Below are 22,731 nucleotides of genomic sequence, written 5' to 3'. Positions count from 1 at the left end.
CCGAGTTCGTTAGGTTTATCGTGTAACAAAATTATTTTGATTCATTAAGAACGTCGTGTGGTGCGCGAGTCTTTTTTGCGTTGAAGGGCTCGACGTCGGTTGTTTGTGTGTTAAGCCCTCTCCATAGCATCGTAGCTCGAGAGGCAACCAAAATCAATACCTTATCTAGCTAACAGAAAGAAGATCGGAAGGCACTTGATGATTGAGTTCGTCGCGTCTATTTCGTAACAAATTCATGAACTAAATGATTATATAATTAAAAATCAGACTACGCTATCATTGCAGCATTGCGTTTAACACCTCATTTTATAAATAAATATTATTTGGTTTTATCTTTCCACAGCCGGCTGTCTAAGATTAAACCATTTCATTTAAAATTTAACAACAGTTAAACGGGAAATGTCTCATCCGCAGCATCCGATTGCTTGCCTTGAGAATAAAACATAATACCTTTCAACAAACACTATGATTTTGGGTCGCATCATCATCTTCTATGATGAATCCTGACCAAACACCCTATCCTACTAACCAATTTTCAGGTTCCTGGCGCTTGTGGGGTGTAAGCACAGAGTAAATCAGCTGCCCTAGTAGCAACTTGCGCTAACTAACATTCCCGTCCCTTAAAATCGAGATCTACAAACTGACATGGCGGGCGCCGTTGGTGGCCAATGACTGTTACCTATTCGCAACTGATCTTGTTCTGGAAATCATGGTGTTTTATCTTTTCAGCGCATTCATACATGCTGTTGATAAGGGAAATACTACTTGATAGTCGAAGCCTATGATCAGTAGTGCCATGGGTGGTCTCTCATGCTCATGCTCGGGGTTTAGAGAAAAAAGCCAACAAAGTTTGACAGCCCGCTTTGCGCATGGCAAAATTTTGAACTTAAATCGTCTCTTACTCAGTTTAATCGTTAAATATCTTCATGAAACTTTCAAGAGTGATTAAAAATCATGTTTTGAGTGGATTTATGAAATAATCTGTAATATAAAATTTTGTGATTTCCTACATATATGTAACCCCTTAAGCTTTTCCAATCTCCATATTTTAGTCATAATTTAAATTGAAAAAAAGATCTTAACAGAAGGAGGATTAAGACATCAACTTCTTGGTTGTTAATCCGATACGCTACCGTCAGTGGGGGTGACTATGGGTCAAAAAACGATACACCTCTCGTAATTACTTAATAACAAAAACAATTTAAATAACATCGAAAATCATCCAACGTAGATTTGTTCTTAGATAGTTTACTAACATTTTCCCAAAATATGGTGGATTTTGATGAACACTACCTTAAATGCCAATAGTTTGAAAATTGACCCAATCTCACCCCTTAGAGGGGGTGACATTGGGTCAAATGAAACTAAAATGATGCTCAAATACAACGATATGGTAAAAACAAGTCATCCAACAGTGTTTCTTGTTCGAGGGAATCGTATTGACATGCTACAATGCCACAGTGTTCGGAACGGCAAAATTAAGTGGAATAAATTGATAACTCCTTGATTTGACGTCCTAGCCAAATTGTTTCTTCGGAAGAGTTGCTGTATTTGATAAGGGCTATCTTTTAAAGTTATTGACATACAGGGTGACGACCTTCCAGGGTGTCAATCAAAAACTAACTTTCTTGGATGACGTTGTAGGGCTTTGTTGTCTTTGGCAAAGTTGTAGAGGAGAAAATTTCATGAAAGTTTGTTCAAGGCATCAAATTTGTAGCTCTTAATCTACTCGAGATATACGCCATTTTTGCAAAAATGGTCCAAAAAAGCACTTTTTTGGTGATAACTCAAAATGTTAGCATTTTAGCGACCTACTATGTTCTGAAGAGTTGTTTATGACATAAAATTACACATCTTTGCCCAAGACAGCAAAATGTTTTGAGCCTTTATTGAAGAGTTATAACCATTTTTATGTGATTTTGAGCCTATTTTCAAGTTGCTATGTTTTCAAAATGGCGCAATTTGGCGCAAAACCGAACAATGCACTTGAAAGTACACACTTTCAACTACATTCCCTGAAAATATCTCCGTGTCTATCCGTGTCTATTTTTAGATATCTTGATTTAAATTTGACGGTTTTCAATCCCTACACAACAGAATTCAGTTTAATTGAGAAGAATCTGAGAAATGGTGAAATCCTTAAAAAATCATTTTGACCCAATCTCACCCCCCAGACCCAATGTCACCCCCACTGACGGTACCACCGCGCCATGGATGATTGATGAATTGTGAGAGACAGAGCACCAACATATTCATCTCTCTGAAGTGTTGCTCGGGGAGAACTGCAGATCGCTGACATGTTTACACACGGGCAAAATTCAAATATGGACTTGCTGCAAAAACTGTTATGAAATGTAACATTTTCTGCAGCAAACCACTGTTGCAGATTTTGGTATATATTTTTCCTTTGGGTGAAGAAGGGAAAATCTCTATTACAAATCACTGGAAAAATGATCGTCCCAATTGATTGAATCATGCTCGAGAACCAGCAAGTTGAAGTTCTGTTTCAACTTTTTTGGAAGGCTTGGGCGTTCATAAAAGAACTCAAAAGTCAAATATTCAAAAAGTACATCTTTTGTGAGATTTTCCTTTCTGTAAGTTGAATTTTAAATGGGTAATTCACACGAAATCGGAAAAAGTTGCCCCGACCCCTCTTCGATTTTCGTGAAACTTTGCTCTAAGACGTAATTTTGGTCCCTGATCACGAATCCGAGGTCCATTTTTCGATATCTCGTGACGGTGGGGCGGTACAACCCCTTTCATTTTTCTGGTTTTTTACTAAGACACGTTTTTCAGTGAATTGTAGCTTGCAACCGTGAAGAGATAGAAATTTGGTGTTAAAGCGACTTTTGTGTAAAATTGACTATTGTTGTGGCTTGTGCACTGCTTGTATGTGGGGATTTTTTGAAAATAAAAAAAAAAACAAACCGGATACACTCACTCATCACAAAAATATTTTCTTTGAAAAAAAAATCTGATTCTCGCAGTGCACTAGTCACAACAATCGTCCAAGGGGTCAATCTTATGCTAAATTAGCTGAACTTTCCGAAAAAAAATACTTTCTAAAGCAGTGTTTCTCAACCTTTTGCGATCCATTCTCCCCTTGACTGATTTGCAAGAACTTCATTCCCCCCCCCTTATTTTTAATTTACTGGTATCAATGCACAAACATAACTTTTTTTTAGGTTTGCAAAAAGATTACAGTTTTCATAACAAAAAAAAACTTTAGAAGGTATTTGAAAACGTTTTATTTTAATTAAAAAAAAAGCCACTATTCTGCGCTTCTTTTCGTTTAAATTACAATAAAAAAAAAACAATTATAAATATGTACAAATATTTAATAAAATTAGTAATTATCTGCGGCAAAAGACAGATTACTCTAAAAATGTGAAGAATTCAAACAAACTTAAATAATATTTGAAAAACTTTTTGTCAACTGCCAATTATTTAAACAAACATTCTTGTTAAAAAGTGTACAAAAATCTCACAGAAACCAGCAAATCTGTCACAAAAAATCTGCTTGAGTCCAAAAAAATACAAATACCTCAGAAATATTTAAAAAAAAAATCATTTAATTGTTTCAAGAAATGTCAAAATTCACAGAAATTGAAACTTTAATAACTATTTTTTGGGAAAAAACAAATGTTGTTATTACTAATCAAAGAAACTGGAAGTTGCAAAGAATGATTCAAATAATGATTCAAGACATTGAATTTCTATTGAACCCTCATTCCCCCCCTAGAATGGCCAAATTCCCCCCCAGGGGGGAATTCCTCACCGGTTGAGAAACACTGTTCTAAAGCAAACGATTGAGTTTTATGGGTTAAAAATTCGAAAAAACTGGTCAAAAATGGTCCAAATCATAACATTTTCAAAAAACTTTTTTGTAAAATTCTGATAACTCGTGAATAATACATGCAAACCCCTTATGTCTATATATCAAAATTTGTGATTGTGTCTCTTCTACAACTTTGTAGAACATTGTTGTACTCTAAAATGTAACCCTGCAATGTTAGAAAAAACACGAAATTTTAAAATGAAAATTTTTGTTCTCAATGAAAAATGACCCTTCTGGGATATTTTAGATTCGAAAAGTACATTAAATTTCCCATAAAATGACATGTCTCACAATTTTTGACAGGTGATTAACGGGAAATGACATTGATTTTAAAACTATTTGTTAACTTTTTTTTGATGAAAAATACATTTTTCGAAATTTTGAGTACGCCATCAAATCGGGCGTCTAATTTTACACAAAAGTCGCTTTGACACCAAATCACTGAATCTTAGTAAAAAACCAGAAAAATGAAAGGGGTCGTACCGCCCCACCGTCACGAAATATAGAAAAATGGACCTAGGATTGGTGATCAGGAACCAAAATAACCCCTTAGAGCAAAGTTTCACGCAAATCGAAGAGGGGTCGGGGCAACTGCTGTATGAGTTGGTATATATTGAAATAATATTGAATGAAACTTTCGAATGATTTGGACTTCTTTAAGTTTTTTTTATATAAATGAAGGGAAAATTGTTTTTTTTAAGGAGAGCTAAATGTCCACCCCTAAATCTTATTGCTAAATATTTGAAAAGGGCAAAACATACATCATTTCATTAGTAAAGGTTTTAGTTTAGGTAAATCCACCGGCAGCCGCGTACGTGTACTTTGTACTTTTCTTACAAAGTAGATCAAGCCATAACACGCAATTTCCAAAAAGTTAAAAAACGAAAAATATGCATTTAAAAAAGATAAAAATGCATACACAAAAAGTTTTTGTGAAACATTTGAAAAGGGCAAAATGTACAGATAATATAAGATTTTTATTTTTTGAATTAAAATTTTAAATAAAATTTGTGTAAAATTGCATTAAAAATCTTTATTGAGAAATACAAAAAAAAAGGAAAAATACTTCTGAAGGGAAAAAATTACAGAGATACTTAATTTTCTGAAAAACAATCATCATCTTTAAAAACAAAATTATCTTTCAGAAAAAGGGAAAAAAATAAAAAAGAAAAACTAAAGAAACATAACAAAAATAGCTAGTAAAAATTATTCCAAAAGTCCATTATGCCAAACGTCCTTCTGGAATACCCCTTATGCCAAATGTCCAGTATGACAAATGGGGTACACCCCATTATACTTTCGTCAGGAAAGCTTTAGATATATATATTTTTTCAATTGTAATTGTTTTTTTTTTCATCTGCTGAAAAATAAAAATAACAAAACAGTTGGTTTTTAACATACAAATTCCCATTCGAAATTGAAATGCTTTTCGAAAAGCCGGTTTGCTCACGTCGCTCCCAAATTTTAGTAGGTTTATTTAGGTCTAATTACAATCAGAAAATAGCTGTTCTGCATATCGAGCCACCCTTATACATATCGACTCAGAATCAAATTCATAGAAATTGTCACTTGATTATCACTGGCTGAACCGAATATGATCGTTTTTGGGTTAATTCGATCGGTCTTGAGAACCCGTAAGTTCCTGTTTAGAATGTGCAAGTCCGAAAGATTTAAAAAAAACTAACTTAATCCACCTATGTGGTTGATGCCTTCCTCACTTTTTACCAAAAATGGGTATATGAGTGGTTTCATCATCTTTTTTAGATCCAGAAAAAAAGAACACAATGTATAACATATGTGGTCATAACTCGAGACAGGGTTGCCAGATCTTCAATGTTTTGGACTCTTTGGAAAGGCCTTTCAATTACCTAACCAACGATGGGTCGGATGATGGATCCGGACATAGTTTACTTACATTTAAGTGAGATCCGGCTTCAAAAAAGTACATAAATATCACTCAAGTGGTCATAACTCGAGACAGGGTTGCCAGATCTTCAATGTTTTGGACTCATTGGAAAGGCCTTTCAATTACCTAACCAACGATAGGTCGGATGATGGATCCGGACATAGTTTACATACATTTAAGTGAGATCCGGCTTCAAATAAGTACATAAATATCACTTAAGTGGTCATAACTCGAGACAGGGTTGCCAGATCTTTAATGTTTTGGACTCATTGGAAAGACCTTTCAATTACCTAACTAACGATGGGTCGGATGATGGATCCGGACATAGTTTACATACATTTAAGTGAGATCCGGCTTCAAAAAAGTACATAAATATCACTTAAGTGGTCATAACTCGAGACAGGGTTCCCAGATCTTCAATGTTTTGGACTCATTGGAATGGCCTTTCAGTTACCTAACCAACGATGGTTCGAATGATGGATCCGGACATAGTTTACATGCATATAATTGAGATCCGGGTATTTGTGAAAACACATTTTTATACATAACTTTTGAACTACTTATCGAAACTTCAAACAATTCAATAGCGATGTATGGGACCCTAAACCAAGTCGAATGCAACTGGTTCGATCAAAATCGGTTCAGCCAGTGCTGAGAAAACTCAGTGAGAATTTTGGTCACATACATACATACACACACACATACACACACACATACACACACACAGACATTTGTTCAGTTTTCGATTCTGAGTAGATATGTATACATGAAGGTGGGTCTAGGAGCTTTTAATAGAAAGTTCATTTTTAGAGCAGGATTATAGCCTTACCTCAGTGAGGAAGGCAAAAGTGCGTTGAGCTCAAAAGTTTTAAAATATAACAACTTTATCAAATGATACGAGCACTTGGATCGTCTTGGATAGTTGGAAGAAAATGAGCGAATCAATCGTGTGACCCATCGTTGCATAGGTTGGGTAATCAAAATAGGGGAGAGTGGGGAGACTTGATCCCCCGGGACACTTGATCCCGGGCCTGTATCTCGTCAGCATGTGGGTTAAAAAATTAGCTTTGTTCTAGAAAGTTGTACTAAATTGACTAAAACTCATTGTAGAAAAAAAAAGTTTAGATTGAGTTACACACATTTTTCTCAAAAGTGCTGGAAAAAAACCTCCATGATATCTTTTTTGTTTGTTTTGATATGTATAGAAAACATTCAAAATTTATTCAAAAAAATATTTTTATACACGATAAATGTTTGATAAACTTACCAACTCCAAAACCCATACGCATTTGACGTTAAATTTATCGCCATACTATTTTTACAACCAATTGTTTAAAAAAGTGTGTTTAGGGAGACTTGATCCCTGCATTTTAACAGTCAGTGGAATCAGCCTCAAGCTTAATTAATTGGGCTGGGTTTTCGTACATAGTTTCTTTTAGTATAATTGTACATAACTTACTGCAGTTCGAACCTTTTTTCAAATGTTTTGTAAACAAAAATTACCAGCTTTTGTAAACATGCTCAATTTTGGTCTAAAAAATTATATTTAAAGATTTTAAATATTTTACATACTAAACTTGTTTTATTTTGAACACAAACGTTAAGGTTTTAGATGAAATTGCTGTAACTTATAGACAATCAAAAGGTTGGATGAATAAGAAACATTTGACTTAAGATTTTTTTTAAATGTTAAAGGGGGATCAAGTTACTCCTAACATTTTGAAAATGCTGGTTTAAAATATTTTTTTAAAACACTTGGCATGAGTCGAAGAGTTCTTCTGATGAAATACCATTATCAGTCAAACATAGTTGAATGTTTGAGCTTTCAATTCATGCAAAAAGTTTATAGATTTGTGAGAAATTGATAGAGTTATGTGCGATACAAAAACATGGGATCAAGTCTCCCCACTCTCCCCTACATATCCGAAAAGCCAAAACTTCAAAAATGTATAGTTATATATATGAAGATTGAACCGCACTAATTCTCTTAAAACTTTTCAGCAAAAAAAAAACAAATCCCATTACTCATACTGTGACATACGAAACCACAAAAACAATTCTGTGGACCTTTTAGTGTTTTTTTCCCCATTCCTACATTAAAAATGTGTAAAAAATGACGGTTGGCGTAGTTTTTTTTAATCATGGCATTGTTTGCTTAAATGAACATAGGCCAAAGAACCCTATTTGAAAACAAACGTATGTTTCACTCGTCAACTATTTGGAAAAAAAAATAAAAATCAAATTATTCGCTCTACTGCATAGCCTTGGCGTTCTCGATTACGAGATTCCTACTCGAAACTAGGTGTCCGAAGGCTTGATTGTTGAGGTAATTGCAAACCTCTTTTAACACCTAAGCTTTCATCCACCCCGGGTTAGACCGGGGCCAACATTTACTTCCCCGTCCGACGGAAGGCGTGATCAGACAAATCTCGTGTCGAAAATGCCACCGGGACCTGGGATCGAACCCAGGCCGACTGGGTGAAAGGCGATCAAGCTTGCCCCTACACCACGGGTCCCGGACACTATTTAAAAAAACCAATAAACAACGATTCAGAGTGTTCTGTACAAAATTATTTAAATGTTTTTCTTGTATAACGATTTTTCATTTTTACAATACATTATCTGAGTTTATTTTGAAAACTGATCTAGCTTTACCATGTGAGAAAAATAAGTTGCATTACAAATTATATGTATCCGGGAGCGTGCTGTAGGGGTAAGCGTGGTTGCCTCTCACCCAGTCGGCTTGGGTTCGATCCCAAACGGTCCCGGTGGCATTTTTCGAGACGAGATTTGTCTGATCACGCCTTCCGTCGGAAGGGAAGTAAATGTTGGTCCCGGACTAACCTACAAAGCTTAGGTCGTTAGATCAGTCCAGGTGTAGGAATCGTCTCCCTGGGTCCTGTCTCGGTGGAATCGCTGGTAGGCAGTTGGACTAACAATCCAAAGGTCGTCAGTTCGAATCCCGGGGTGGATGGAAGCTTAGGTGTAAAAAGAGGTTTGCAATTGCCTCAACAATCAAGCCTACGGACACCCAGTTTCGAGTAGGAATCTCGCAATCGAGAACGCCAAGGCAATGCTGTAGAGCGAATAATTTGATTTGATTGACAAATTATATGTATTTAATTTTGTACAATTTAACAGTAGCGTTAAAGCTTTAAAAATAAAATTTTAGCGTTCTTTGTGTGTTAATTCCTTTCTAAAATAAAAATAGGTTTATACAAACTACTGTTTGAAATGGCCAAGTTCCCGTTGTAGATTGTTGAATGTTCATCCAGACTTAATTTGTTTCCAAGCATTCACGAACCAAATACATAGCTTCAACTATAAATCCTTGTTGGTTGGCGCAATCTCTGATACGCCTAACAAGACGCTCAAAGATTACTAGTTTGTTGAAACGATCCGACGCACTTTGCACCGAGAACGTATCCAGTGTTCCCATTGCACTGTTTTTCAAACACTTGTGTGAAAATAACTTAACACGCCAGTGTTAACTTCAAACTTCCAATTCATGCACAAATGTTATCGCTGATCTATTCCATAGGTTGCTAATTCAGCGTTATATCTTCTCGATTCTCACTGGTTTAATTTTAATCAGTAGGTTCAATTGTTCCGGTTCAAAACAATAGCACTGTTCAATTAAAAAGGTATAATTACTTTTTCTTCAACATGTTGAAGGTAGAATTTCGTTCTACTCTATGTAATCACACAATTTTTTCATAAATCTATTTGAAACACCGAATCGCTGCACTGCACTCAATCCCGGCTCCGTTTACAGATTAGAATTGCTCGCAATTGCACGTTTCTATTGAACGAACGAAGATGCTCTAATGCATGATGTTCACTTCTAGGCGGACCGCAACAGACTCAGAGAGAATTTCAAATAGACCTATTATTTATAAACTTATATATCTTAATTGCCTATTTTATTGTTCACCAAGGCTGTATAAGAATGCGTATATTCTACTATCAGTGTGAATGAATACACAGCTCCATTGTTTTTCTCCGGGAATGGATTTGCATCAATACTAATAAAAATCGTTAAACCAAATTGAAATCACTGGCTCTGGCGAGTTAGATTCGGTTCACGTTCTGTAAACCATTCTGCCCTATTTGTCGAACCACGTCTTGACAAACTGCCAAGCGACATATAATGTGACTTTGTTGATTTACTTGCTTGCACCCTCAGCAAATAGAACTGCTGGTATCAATTTGATAAACGATTAACGAAAAGTCGTTGACGCAAGCAGTTTGATATCTAGACTAATTTAATTGGCTTGTTTATGCAGTCACCTATCGTCAGCAAGCGCTTGTTGGACGGGATGTATTATGTAGGGAAGGGTAGTCATCAATGAGACACTTTTGGTTTTTAACATTCAACGATTTTTGTATTTTTTCATCAGCATGTTTTAATGAGCTTTTTGTTGCATTTACTTTCTTTTAATGTGTTCTAACATTGACCAAAATATGAGATCAATATTACGTCTACAGCCCGAGTTATTCAACTGTCTTATTGTAGACGCACTTGGCAGGAACAATGAGACAGCTGGGGAACAATGAGACACTCTACGAAAATCAATAATTTTCTAGTAAAACGTCATGTTTTTGTATTGTTCCGTTGCCTTAATTACAGTCATCCCACATATTCGGAACACCCACAAATTCGGAACACTTTTGTTTTCTAGCGCCCCTGCTATTTCTAGGACCTTTATTTGAACATTCTTTTGCTATTTCACTAGTAAAATAGTTCTTTTGGGACAAAAAACTGCATTTCGAGACTATTTTATTCAGAGCAGCAAAACACTGCCTGTTCCATAAGTGTGGGATGTTATTGTGCATCCAACAATTGTGGAACGCCTGAATTTAACTGATATTTTCACAAAAAAAGTTATCAGACCATTCATAAAACATAACTAAGCTTGAGTTTCATTGATTTCCGTGTGTGAAGTCATTATTTTGTAAAAATATGTACTCATGGAGAGAACCAAAGTTTGTTTACATCCGTAAGAAAAAAGTGTTCCAAATTTGTGGATTTCAAGGGTCAAAGTTTTTCTTCAAAAACTTAACATAAAAGTTAAAATTTGCAGTTGTTCGATACAGCATTCGAAAGAACGCAAGAAAAGCTTTCTAATGAAGGTAAAAGCGAATCATTAAGTTCAATTATCGATTTGCCATGATTTTTTGGCCGATCTGTAAACTGTTCCGAATATGAGGGATGGCTGTATTTTAAAGCAATTTTACCAACTTGAAACTGTAATTAACAAAAGTTATACTAAAAAGAATTTAAATTTTGTAAAATCCAAATATGTATACCAAAAAACTTTATATTTTTTGTTGAATGGAGTTAAAACTCAATAAATATGCCAAAAATTACTTTCAATTCATGCTTTGAAAGAATCACATAGATTTTGAAAAGTTTATTGAAGAAAAATCAAAGTGTCTCTTTGTTACCCATGGGCCTTAAGAAGTGGGGAACAATAAGACAGCTCTGGATTCTTGGTATATTCTTAATTTTAGTCAAACCTAATGAAAGAATATTGTAGTCCAACTCATTCCATATGAAAAAAAAATCTGAAGAAATGTTAGTTTTGGTGTTAATGGCAGCCTACGAGCGCAAAAGTAATTTTTGTCCATAATTTACTTTTACACCCCAGAATCAAACATCAATGAATACCTTTTCAAGGGAGCATCCATAACCAAACCACTATTATGGCAGACGTGTATCGTGTAGACACACCTTTCCCCAAAACATGAGCTTGTTTGGTTGAAACTACTATTTGTGACCGAGCCACGTAGCCTAGTGGTAACGCTCCCGCCTAGTAAACGGTAGATCGGGGTTCAAATCCCGGCTCGGACCAACACAACTGGTGATCGTTTCTCTACTGAATTCGATTGCTTAGTAAAGGGAAGGTAGTGTATCGTCACAAACTGGACCTTATCACGACATCTTAGGAAGGCGACCTATGGAATGTTAACATTAACCTTAACATGTTAACATTAAGTTGAGTATGAAATTGCCACTGAATCCGCTTTGTAAATGCCGGGGCTGATACTCTTCAAGGGTGTTCCCCTCAGGAACTGGGAAAGATTTACTTACTATTTGTGAGAGACATTTTATCATTGATCCCCGTGTCTCATTGATTACTACTCTACCCTATATCCGAATCAGCAATCGTATTGGTTTGACGTTTTTGAATTCAACTGATTTAAGTATTTTAACTGATCACGATCCGGAATCTTTTTTATTATGTAAATCTTAGGTCAATTTTGCAGTCGAAGGTTTGCTGTTCTGTATAAAAAACAAGTGTTTTGACCGTTGTAATGAGTAAACCTATTTGACAGGGAAATCTGCGTTACGACGACTAGTCGAAAATGAAAAAAAATTGATGTGCTCACAGCTTAAATTCTTTTAAAGCTTGTTTCGAAGTGATAATTTTGTATAAAATAAGCAGACAAATGCATTAACTCTCTTTGTTTTGAGAAAAACATTCACAGGTAAGAAGTATTTTTCAGATCAGTTCAAGCCTTTTTAAAGTAAGTATTGCAAACTGTAATTACTATCAATAATGGTCCACTCAACAATATATTACCAACCAAACAAAGTTATGATAATATTTGAAGAGAAAATTGAAAATAACAGCATTTAGAAGACTAAAAAATTTAGGCACTAGCCTTGAATCAAAGCACGAAGCACAGCACCACACGGCACTCTAAAATTTTACAGTGCGGTGCTTATCAAAGTTACCTTACTCCAATTCAAGATCTATCCCTTCCCTGTTCCCATGCCATACTTTCATACACTTAGGAGCCCAGGGTGGCGAAGTCCTTGTAGATAAAAGGAAGACACTACAGTGGTTGGTACTAGCAATAGTGGCCGACAACTTTGTTCTTTTTTTGTCAATTTTGAAAATATTTACAGCGAAATCGTTTCTTTTTTTACGATCTTGAAAACATTTGATTGTGACAATTTTTGAGCAGGTTTTTATCAAGTTAGGGGTATTGATTTTATAAACCCATCTTTAATATTGGAGAAACTGGTTGCTTACCAATGAGCTATTATGCTTATTTCTGATTGCCAAACATTTGTCAAAAATTCTACGATACCGTCAACTGGGGCGAATCAGGACTACAGTCTTAATACGGACAGCACGTTTAAGAGCACTTAAGGGTCTGGAAGGCATCATTCCCGATCGGCTATTTGGCGGCCATGTTTGTTTTAGAAAAAACTTTCAAATCTTGATTCAGAATGTGTCAATCAAAAAATGATTTTCTTTGTGTTGTTTATAGAAGCATTTTACATAACGTGATTATTTTTTCATTTCAATTTACTATTTCTGGACCCTGAATTTAGAACCATCACTGACAGTCATTGCCCCTTCAAATTTGGAAATGACACACATTGTGTTGCTCTGAATCTGGTTTAACCGAAATCACTTAAGGTTGTAGAAGGTGTCCCTCACATTTGGGGCAATGACTGTCAATGATGGTTCTGAATTCAGGGTCCAGAAATAGTAAATTGAAATAAAAAAATAATCACGATATGTAAAATGCTTCTACAAACAACAAAAAGAAAACAACTTTTTGATTGATACATTTTGAATCAAGATTTTAATGTTTTTCTAAAACAAACATAGCCGCCAAATAGCCGATCTGGAATGATGCCTACCAGAACCTTAAAAATATCAAAATGTTAGGCTGCAATATTGCTAAAACTGATGTCCGCATTCGCCCCAGATGACGGTACTCAAAAGTGACTCCCTATATATAGTAATACAGCAATTACTTGATCATCATTGAGATTAAAGCATAGAATTCCTGTTCAACCCAACATTGAAACAAACAAACGTCGTAAAGTTATAGCTCAGCTACACTTATGTTAAAATCGTTTTAAATATGTAGTATGTATGAATTTTAAAGAATGTTCTCTTGGATAAACGATGCCATTCCTGTATCAGCGATCTACTTAAGGGTTGAGCTGGCAAAGCTTGCACTAAATCAACCAACATTTGTGCACTGTACAGCGTCAGCGCTCATCTGCTTTGGTTTCAAGCATTCAACAATTGATATACACGTCTGATCACGTACTGTGGAAATAAATGGCGTGCCTTAGTTCACACTGGTATGCAAATTTACTATCATGATTGTGAATCGTCAGTAATGCTGCAGTAGCCTGTATACTGAAGACGAAACTGGCTAAAATGTTTCATTGTCGTTGGTCGTACTACACCTAGAAGAGGAAAGCATTGCAGAATTCTGTATCGGCATTGCTGTGGCTCATCACGTGTTTTGGAATCATTGTTATTTTAGTAACAGTGTTAAATTGCAGTCACAAATTAAATCGTATTGCAACATTATCGATTATGTGAATCTACGTTTCCATAAAACTTACAAATGGGTTTGCTAAGCGAGGATTCTGGCTCACGACTTAAATCACCGAAATAGGAGTAATACACATTGGAACAGTATATATTCCAATACTATAATGGCAATTAAACAGGAATTCACAACAGCTTCACACAACACAACAGTTCAGTTGACTACTTTATACATCAAACGTATTATAATTTGAACCTATTAAATTTTAGACTAAATGTCCACGATATAAATTTCAAGTTAAATTCATTTACGATCAGCCGAGATACGAACAAAGTTTTAACTAAACCGACATTCCCCCTTGGACACTTCTTTTATAGGTCGATATCACACGTTGTGCTAATGCTTCAAATAAACAAAGCTTGTCGCTTCGCAGTATATATGTAAGTGGAAGTTAAGGAACCAACGTTTATCGTCTGTCGCATGGATCACAACTCTTACAATCGGTCAGCTTGCTTGATGCCCACCGTCAATACTAATGAGCATACAATCGTGAACTTGCAGTAAAAAAAATCTGTGCTCTGTGCATTATGAATCTAGTAAAAATCACATTGTCGCCCTACAACTATTGCTCTACTCCATTGCAAGATTCTTACTTGGCTCAAGACGTTTGAACGCATGACTTCCACTTCGGAAATCAAACTAACGACCTTTGGATTGCGAGTATAACTGCAGACCAGTGACTCTATCTATTTTGTACCAATACCAAGGAGACGACTCCTACACTTGGATTTTCTGCGACCTAACTTCTAAAGAAGGCCGTCTCGCAAAATGCCGACCGGGGTTGACTGGGAATAATCCCTGGCCAGCTGGAGTGAGAGGCAACCACGCTTCTTACAATTACACCACCACCGACTTTGGTCCTAAATCTAGTACTTCACTATAAATGTAAGTTTCCGGAGAGCTGTATATTTTCGTTGAAGTTTTCAAATTTACTTTTTAGTTATTCTTAGTTTGTCTGATGAAACTAAATAATTTACACGAAGACAAACAACACTGAGCAATTTAAGTACCATCAATTAGTATGAGAAAACAGTAATGCACAAACACACGTGCGCATTGAGCATGAGCATAGTTGACTGCCAATGAGCTGCTATTCCGTTATTGACAGATCAGCTGAAGTTAAACAATGAATCAAAAATGATCAGTGGGAGCCAACCATCCATTCACTGTTTAACCTCTGAAGATCCCGACTTTATTAGTCAATACCGGCGCCCTCCCAAGAAGCCTGCAGTTCAACGAAAGGGAGGAATGTTAGTCCGATAGTTGAAGTTGCAGACTCATCAAGCATACAGCCTTTCGCTATATACCTGTTGATACCGCAGGAGACCGTTGAATCCACAGCATCTCCTTCAAGCATCACGTGAATAATATTCTTTTGGGTTAGTAGGATAAGGTATTGGCTTTTCGATGCCTCCCGAGCTATGATGCTATTGGGAGGACTTTCATAACAGACCCGTCGGCGAGCTTTCCGAGCAACGATGCTATGGGAAGGTTTTTCTGGTTAATACACAAAATCACTCACACACAGTTATTTTGCGGCAATATTATATAACAAATCTCCTACGGGAAACTCCTGCTCTCTCGGCACGGCCACGAATGTAGCTCTTCCGGGCACTTCACAATCCTCCAAGGATTAACTTCTCCAACACTGGTCTTCTCGGGTAACGGTTGCACTTGCCGACAACCTTCCACTTCCCGATATCCGGACTTAATGACGGAGCAACGGTCGGGTAAAAATCCCGAACCCCTGACCTCTTACGCGCCAACCCATCTCTTCCTCATCTTGTCATCCTAAAGGATTACACACATTCACCACCCCCAATGGCCGCCCATGCGATGTTATACAGCAGCGCTCCTGGTGGTGACTAGCGGTAACGACGCACGGTGTGGGACTTCCAGCATTGGGTTTCTTGCTTGCTGGGCGTCGTCCTGGTAACTTCTCGTCGACAAACACAACGTCTTCTTGGCACAATAATTTACATTTATATAATTTAACACAAAATTCGTGACGAGTCACATCAATTATTGTTCGCAACACTCCCACTGGTTACAATTATCTCGACGATCCAAAATGTCAGCGCTTCTTTCGATCATTATATAGAAATTGCTTTTTCACCGTGATAAAAAAACCTTATTCGAAAAATGTACACACAATTTACCCGCTATTTGAAGTGGCAGTGCGTGGCCGAATGGTTACGCTGTCCGCTTTACAAGCGGATGATTCTGGGTTCGATTCTCATCTGCTCCAACCTTCCATCGGATGAGGAAGTAAAATGTCGGTCCCGGCTTTGGTTGTTAGGCCGTTAAGTCATTCCAGGTGTAGGAGTCGTTTCCATGCCATAAGTACAAACAACACACCAAACCAAGCCTACTCCGGTGGAATCGTTGGCGGCGGTTGGACTCGCAATCCAAAGGTCTCAGTTCAAACACTGGGGTGGAAGGTTCCTTGGAGTGGTTTGGGTGCTCTCCCCATTCAAGCCTTTGGACTCCTAGATTCGAGCTGAAACTTGCAATAGAGACCACAAAAGACCCGGGGGTCGTTAATGTGGATGGATTGATTTGAGCAATTTGAAGTTAGAAGTTTCAAAAAACGGGTACCACGATATCTCAACACTGCTTTGACCTAATCGACTCAAAATTTTGGTGAAGAGTCATTAAACCGTTCCCGTGTGCATTACGAAGGCTGATTTAAAAAAAAATAACTAAAAAATGATAAAAATATTTTTGTGTTTTTCATATAAAAATTCATCAGTTTAAGATTTTTTTATTTAAAAAAAACAAAATTTCAAAATCGGGCTTCGCCATGCACACGGAATATGTCTTGAGAGTCTTCACCCCAAATTTCAGCAAAGTTTGACAATTCGCTTTGCACATGGCAAAAGAGCAGTTCTCTTTTCAAAAATTTAAAATCAAGACTAACATTTCAAATGGGCGTAATATTGAATGTTTGTCCCGTTTGAAATGTTAATCTTGTTTTAACATTGTAAATCGGACCTACAGTTGCTGAGATATCGACATTAGAAAATGGTGGGTTGTTTGGGTGAGACTTAGAAAACATCAATTTTCCTGTTTTTTAACCTTTGCACGGCAATATCTCAGCAACTACGGGTCGTATCAACAAAGTCCGAAAAAGAAAAATATAGAGAATTTTCTCAGCTTTTCAAAAATATTTTTTTCAATAGTGGGCAAACATGGGCACTATTTTTAAAAAATGAAAAACTGTGACTATTTCCAAAAAAGTTACCCAAAAATGGTTATAACTTGAAAACGGTGCACTTTATCAAAAATTCACTAAAGTACTTTTTGATTGCAAATTCGATTTTACATCGAAAAATGAAGCTGAAAAATTTTTGCGACCAATATTTCGATTTTTTGAAAAAATCTGTATTGATTCAAAAAATCATAACTCGGTCAAAGATTTTTTGCCCATTCTGGAAATTTCTGAAAAGTTGTCATTTTGTGTCCTCTAAAACATATCAAAAAATAAAAAATAGTGTTTTTTTGCAAATCAAGTTTTAGTGACAAAAAGTTAAATTAAAAATCTCCAAATTTTTTTTTACCGTGTATCATTTTTTTCAGTGTAGTCCATATCCATACCTACAACTTTGCCGAAGACACCAAATCGATCAAAAAAATCCTTCAAAAGATACAGATTTTTGAATTTTCACATATCATTTTTGTATGGACAGCTGCCAAATTTGTATGGAAAATTATATGGACAAACTAATGATGCAAAATGGCTTCTTTGGGCATAGCGAAGGCACTAAAAAAGTTTCAGCCGGATTAAAAAATACAAAAAAAAATCGAATGACCGAAACCTCAGAGAATTGCTCAAAAGTTTAAACTTAAATCGTCTTCTACTCACTTAAATCATGACATATATCCATGAAACTTTCAGGAGTGATTGGAATTCATGTTTGTGCAGGATTTAATAAATATTCGGAATTATGAAATATTGAGATTTTCTACATGTATGTAGCTAAAATTTGGTTTGTGTTACCAAACAGCCTGCTAGAAACAGCGATCTATGGATTACGATTCTAGTGCGTGTTCCGAATTGTGCATGTTGCGACCTCGTGGCGCAGGAGTAGCGGCTTCGGCTGCCGATCCCGATGATGCTATGAGACGCGGGTTCGATTCCCGCCTTATCCACTGAGCTTCTATCGGATGGTGAAGTAAAACGTCGGTCCCGGTTTCTCCTGTCTCGTCAGAGGCGCTGGAGCAGAAATCCCACGTTAGAGGAAGGCCATGCCCCGGGGGGCGTAGTGCCAATAGTTTCGTTTTTTTTTTCATGTTGCGACCTATTTTTTCCTTTGAATATACAGTGATTCCCCATGTAATCAAAATTTTCGGGGGGTTTGTTGGCCGATTTACTCAAGCGTGGGTAAATAACAAGGAAAATGTGTAATAATACCTTTCTTTGGTATCAATACCAAATTTTGGTATTCCTGGACCCTTTAAAATTTGTCTTAAGGATTATGCAAGAGCAAAATTTGGTATCATACCAATTTAAGGTATTGTTTTGATATTGCAAAATTGCAGAATTTGTCAATGGCAAATTTTGACAAAATAAAAGTCGATTGGCTCGTTTTTCAAAGCCCTTCCACATACAAGACTTAGGTATGATTTCATGGTATTTTACCATCTATTACTGGGCAACCAAGGGCACATTTTGGTCCCTGCTATTTGCCCAAGTAATACCAAAATTAGGTATTCCCATGTTATTTACTCCTGCTCGGGTAATAAGACCTGTATTTTTTGTTTGGCCATTAGGGTGACCTACGCCATCTGAAGGTGGTTTAAAAAATGACAATTTTCGTAGATTTTCACAAAAATAACATTTTTCAAAAATCATAACTCCGCACCATTTCAACCGATTTTAGCTGTCTTGGACGCAAACGAAAGGGTATTAGATAGCCTTTTAAGGAATAATTGTAAGAAGTTTCAAATATCTAGCCTAATCATTGAAAATGTCGAATGAAAACTTAAAATGCTGCTTTGAAGGTCTCGGACCAAATATTTTTATCGGATTCCTCGGAAAATTTTACAGATCCTTTAAAAAAAATGATGATGTTATGTTTTCAATATTCCGAGATACGATTTTTTGAAAATAAAAACTGGGTTTTTCGACGCGCCGCGCGCAAAACAGGAAAATGACGAAAACGGGAAAAAACGGTTTTATGAGAACCAAAAAATTGCGTTTTTCAATTACAAAAATCCTATCTCATACTCTTTACCCTTTATGATTTTTTGAAAAATGTGGTTTTGCAAAAATCGACGAAAATTGCAATTTTTGGACCATCCTAGCACGGCGTAGGTCACCCTCATGGCCAAACAAAAAAAAAAAAAGGGTCTTATTATTTTGGCCACAGAACCCCGAGCATGGGTAAATAACAAGGGAAATGCGTAATAATACCTTTCTCTGGTATCAATACCAAATTTTGGTATTCCTGGACCCTTTAAAATTTTTCTTGAGGATTATGCAAGAGCAAAATGTGGTATCATACCAATGTAAGGTATTGTTTTGATATTGCAAAATTGCAGAATTTGTCAATGGTCGAACACCACATATTCTGGTATTCTTTTGGTATTAAAGTGTTTTAACAAATTCCTCTGAAACTATGGGAAAATTTTGACCAATTTTGACAAAATAATTAATTTTGCACTAAAATGATGTCTCAAAGCGAATGCTTTCATTGAAAACCGGAAATTTCAAACTTGATTTTAAACATTTTTGATATACCCCTACAGAAATGACCTGAAATTGTGGAAAATTTTCTAAGATGGCACATTTTGGTATTATTTTGGTATTAAAGTGTTTTATCAAATTCCTCTGAAGCTATGGGAAAATTTTGACCAATTTTGACAAAATAATTAATTTTACCTTAAAATGATGCCTCAAAGCGAATGCTTTCATTAAAAACCGGAAATTTCAAACTTGATTTTAAACATTTTTGATATAGCCCCTACAGAAATTACTTGAAATTGTGAAAAATTTTCTAAGTCAAGATGACACATTTTGGTATTATTTTGGTATTGATAGGTTTCATCAATTTTCTCTGAAACTATGGGATTTTTTTTACCAATTTGGACAAGATAATAAATTTTGCGCTAAAATGACTTGAAAAAAAAACCAAATACTTTGAAAAACGAGTCAATCGAAAGATTATGAGCTTTGGTGAATGTCAATCCAGTTTTATTTTAATAACACTTATTTTTCAATCTTGTTATTTTTCATAATCTTCAAGAACTTCATGTACAGGCCGTTCATCAATGACAAATGCATTCGGTGTGGTGAAGAATATCACTAAGAACAACATGGAATCATCAGGTGAGTAGATTTGGCTGTTGCATATGGATCATTTCCGTTTTTTCACTAACTGCAACTGCTGCACTAAAAATGGTATGAAAATACCAAATTTTGGTATTACTTGTGCAAATATCAGCGACCAAAATGTGATCTTGGTTGCCCAGTAATAGATGGTAAAATACCATCAAATCATACCAAAATCATGTATGTGGAAGACCACAGGAATACCAAAATATGATTTTCCAAGGGCGCGGGAATACCTAAAATTAAAACCATAGCTATACCAAGTTTTGGTATTCAGGCAATGTTCAAAAATCCAGAAGACCTCAACTTGGTATTGAAATGGTTTTTATTTTGAGGTATTATTTAACCCTTGGAATAACATGGTTTGGTATTGTTGTGCCCTTCCACATACAAGACTTTGGTATGATTTCATGGTATTTTACCATCTATTACTGGGCAACCAAGGGCACATTTTGGTCGCTGTTATTTGCTCAAGTAATACCAAAATTTGGTATTCCCGTGTTATTTTTCCCTGCTCGGGACCCCTTGAAAATGTTGAGCCCAAACGGAGTACATTTTTTCGAATCATGTTGTTTTCGTGGGAAATTGATGTATAGAAGTTTTAGCGGAGTACATTTTTTCGAATCATGTTGTTTTCGTGGGAAATTGATGTATAGAAGTTTTAGATCAGTTATTATGTTCACTGGTCATCTGAGAACCGATTCCATCAAATAAATGTTGGTGGCACACGTTGCTGAAGGGCGCTGATGCGCTGAACAACAGAAGAGAAAAATGTTTTCACCCAAACCACGATTTCTTGTCAGTTCGAATAAAACCACGCTAAAGCTAACAACACGTTTCGATTTATCCAGAATCCGGTCCTCGTACGTTGTAATTCCACGTTAAAGACGGTTTTGGCCATTGCCAATTCCTCCAGGTTATTGGTCCCAGTGGAGGATCGGTGAATCGATCGGTTTTACGGAAAATATCGCCGATTTTTCGGACACTTGTTTTCGGCTTGCGAAAGGCTGGCTCGGCCAGCGGAAAGGTTTTTTCAAGATGGACGACTCGGGAAAGTGCTCGATCCAGAAGTTGTCGAACAGCAACTACGCGATGTGGAAGCTGGAAACGGAGATGGTTCTCGAAACCATGGAACTTTGGTTTGTTGTGGAGGAAAACGCCCCCAATCCGGTGACGCCAGAGTGGAAGAAAGCGGACCGGAAGGCCCGCGCGAATATTGTGCTTGCCATCGAAAGAGGCCAGTACCCGCTCATCAGGAGCTGTGCCACGGATCGGGGATGTGCGACGCAGCTGTCGCTTCTGTGCCGGCTCTGCGACGCAAAAATGGAGGAAGGGTTTGACATTGAGAAGCATTTGCTCGCCATGGAGGCGCTGTTCCAGCGAGTGGAGGACGCGAGATTCGAGGTGGTAGAAAAGCTCCAGATTGCCAAGATCCTGCGGAGCATGCCCAAGTCGTTCCACTTCCTGGCGTCATCGCTGCTTGTGCGTAAGGACCCGGAGATCACGTTGGCGCTCGTGAAATCTGTTCTGACCAACGAGCATTTTTTGCGGGTGGCACGCAGCATGAGCACGCAGGGGGAGGAGCGGTCCCAGAAGCACGAAGAACAAGGCTTGGCTCCCAGAATGTAAATAAAGCCAAGAAATGTTACTTCTGCAATAGGCCGGACTATTTCAAGGCGGATTGTCCGCCTTCCAACAGTGGAAGGCGCAGAACGAGAACGGCGAAGCATCCGGCAGCAGGCCACCGAAGACCAAGCCGGGAGCGAAGGCTAAGCAGGCGAAAGACGGCGCGGACGATGCTGTCAGTTTCTCTGCACAAGTTCGCGGAGAAGTCTGTGCAGGAGTGAAGTTTGGCAACTCGTGGACGGTTGACAGCGGAGCATCGTGCCACATGACAAGTCGCAAGGAATTCTTCAACAAACTCGATGATTCCAGTGTGGCTGTGGTGATGGCGGATGGGAACTGCTCCATGTCTAGTGGGACCGGCGGTGGAACAGTGGTCGGTTTGAGCGGTGCGAGAAAGCCGAAGGACATCCATCTGGAAAATGTCCTGTACGTGCCGAAGCTGGAGAACGGGCTGCTGTCGGTGAGCAAGATCGCCGAGAAGGGGTTCAAGGTGCTGTTTACTTGAGACAGCGTGAAGATCATCGACGAAGAAGACAACGTGAAAGATTCGGCAGCGTGTACGTCCTGAAGGAGTCTGCGGAGGTTGCGGCTGTAGCTGGAGGAAGCTGCCACACGCTGAACTGCCAACATACATGGCTTCGGAGACTCGGGCAT

General features: G+C 37.3%; 1 protein-coding gene across 2 annotated transcripts in view; it reads right to left on the bottom strand.

Moving 5' to 3' along the window:
• LOC6042603 (sodium/hydrogen exchanger 9B2) overlaps positions 1-9,607 on the bottom strand; it is a 51,937-nt gene extending 42,330 nt beyond the window's left edge. For both annotated transcript variants that reach the window (XM_038252863.1, XM_038252864.1), the window contains exon 1: positions 9,399-9,607. In XM_038252863.1, the coding sequence (XP_038108791.1) occupies positions 9,399-9,412 (14 nt within the window). In that variant the 5' untranslated portion in view covers positions 9,413-9,607. The remainder of the gene's footprint in view (positions 1-9,398) is intronic.
• Positions 9,608-22,731: the final 13,124 nt, after the last annotated feature.

Source organism: Culex quinquefasciatus, chromosome 2 (genome assembly GCF_015732765.1).
Source record: "Culex quinquefasciatus strain JHB chromosome 2, VPISU_Cqui_1.0_pri_paternal, whole genome shotgun sequence".
NCBI classification, from domain to species: Eukaryota; Metazoa; Arthropoda; class Insecta; order Diptera; family Culicidae; genus Culex; species Culex quinquefasciatus.
This window is presented reverse-complemented; position numbering and strand designations above follow the sequence as displayed.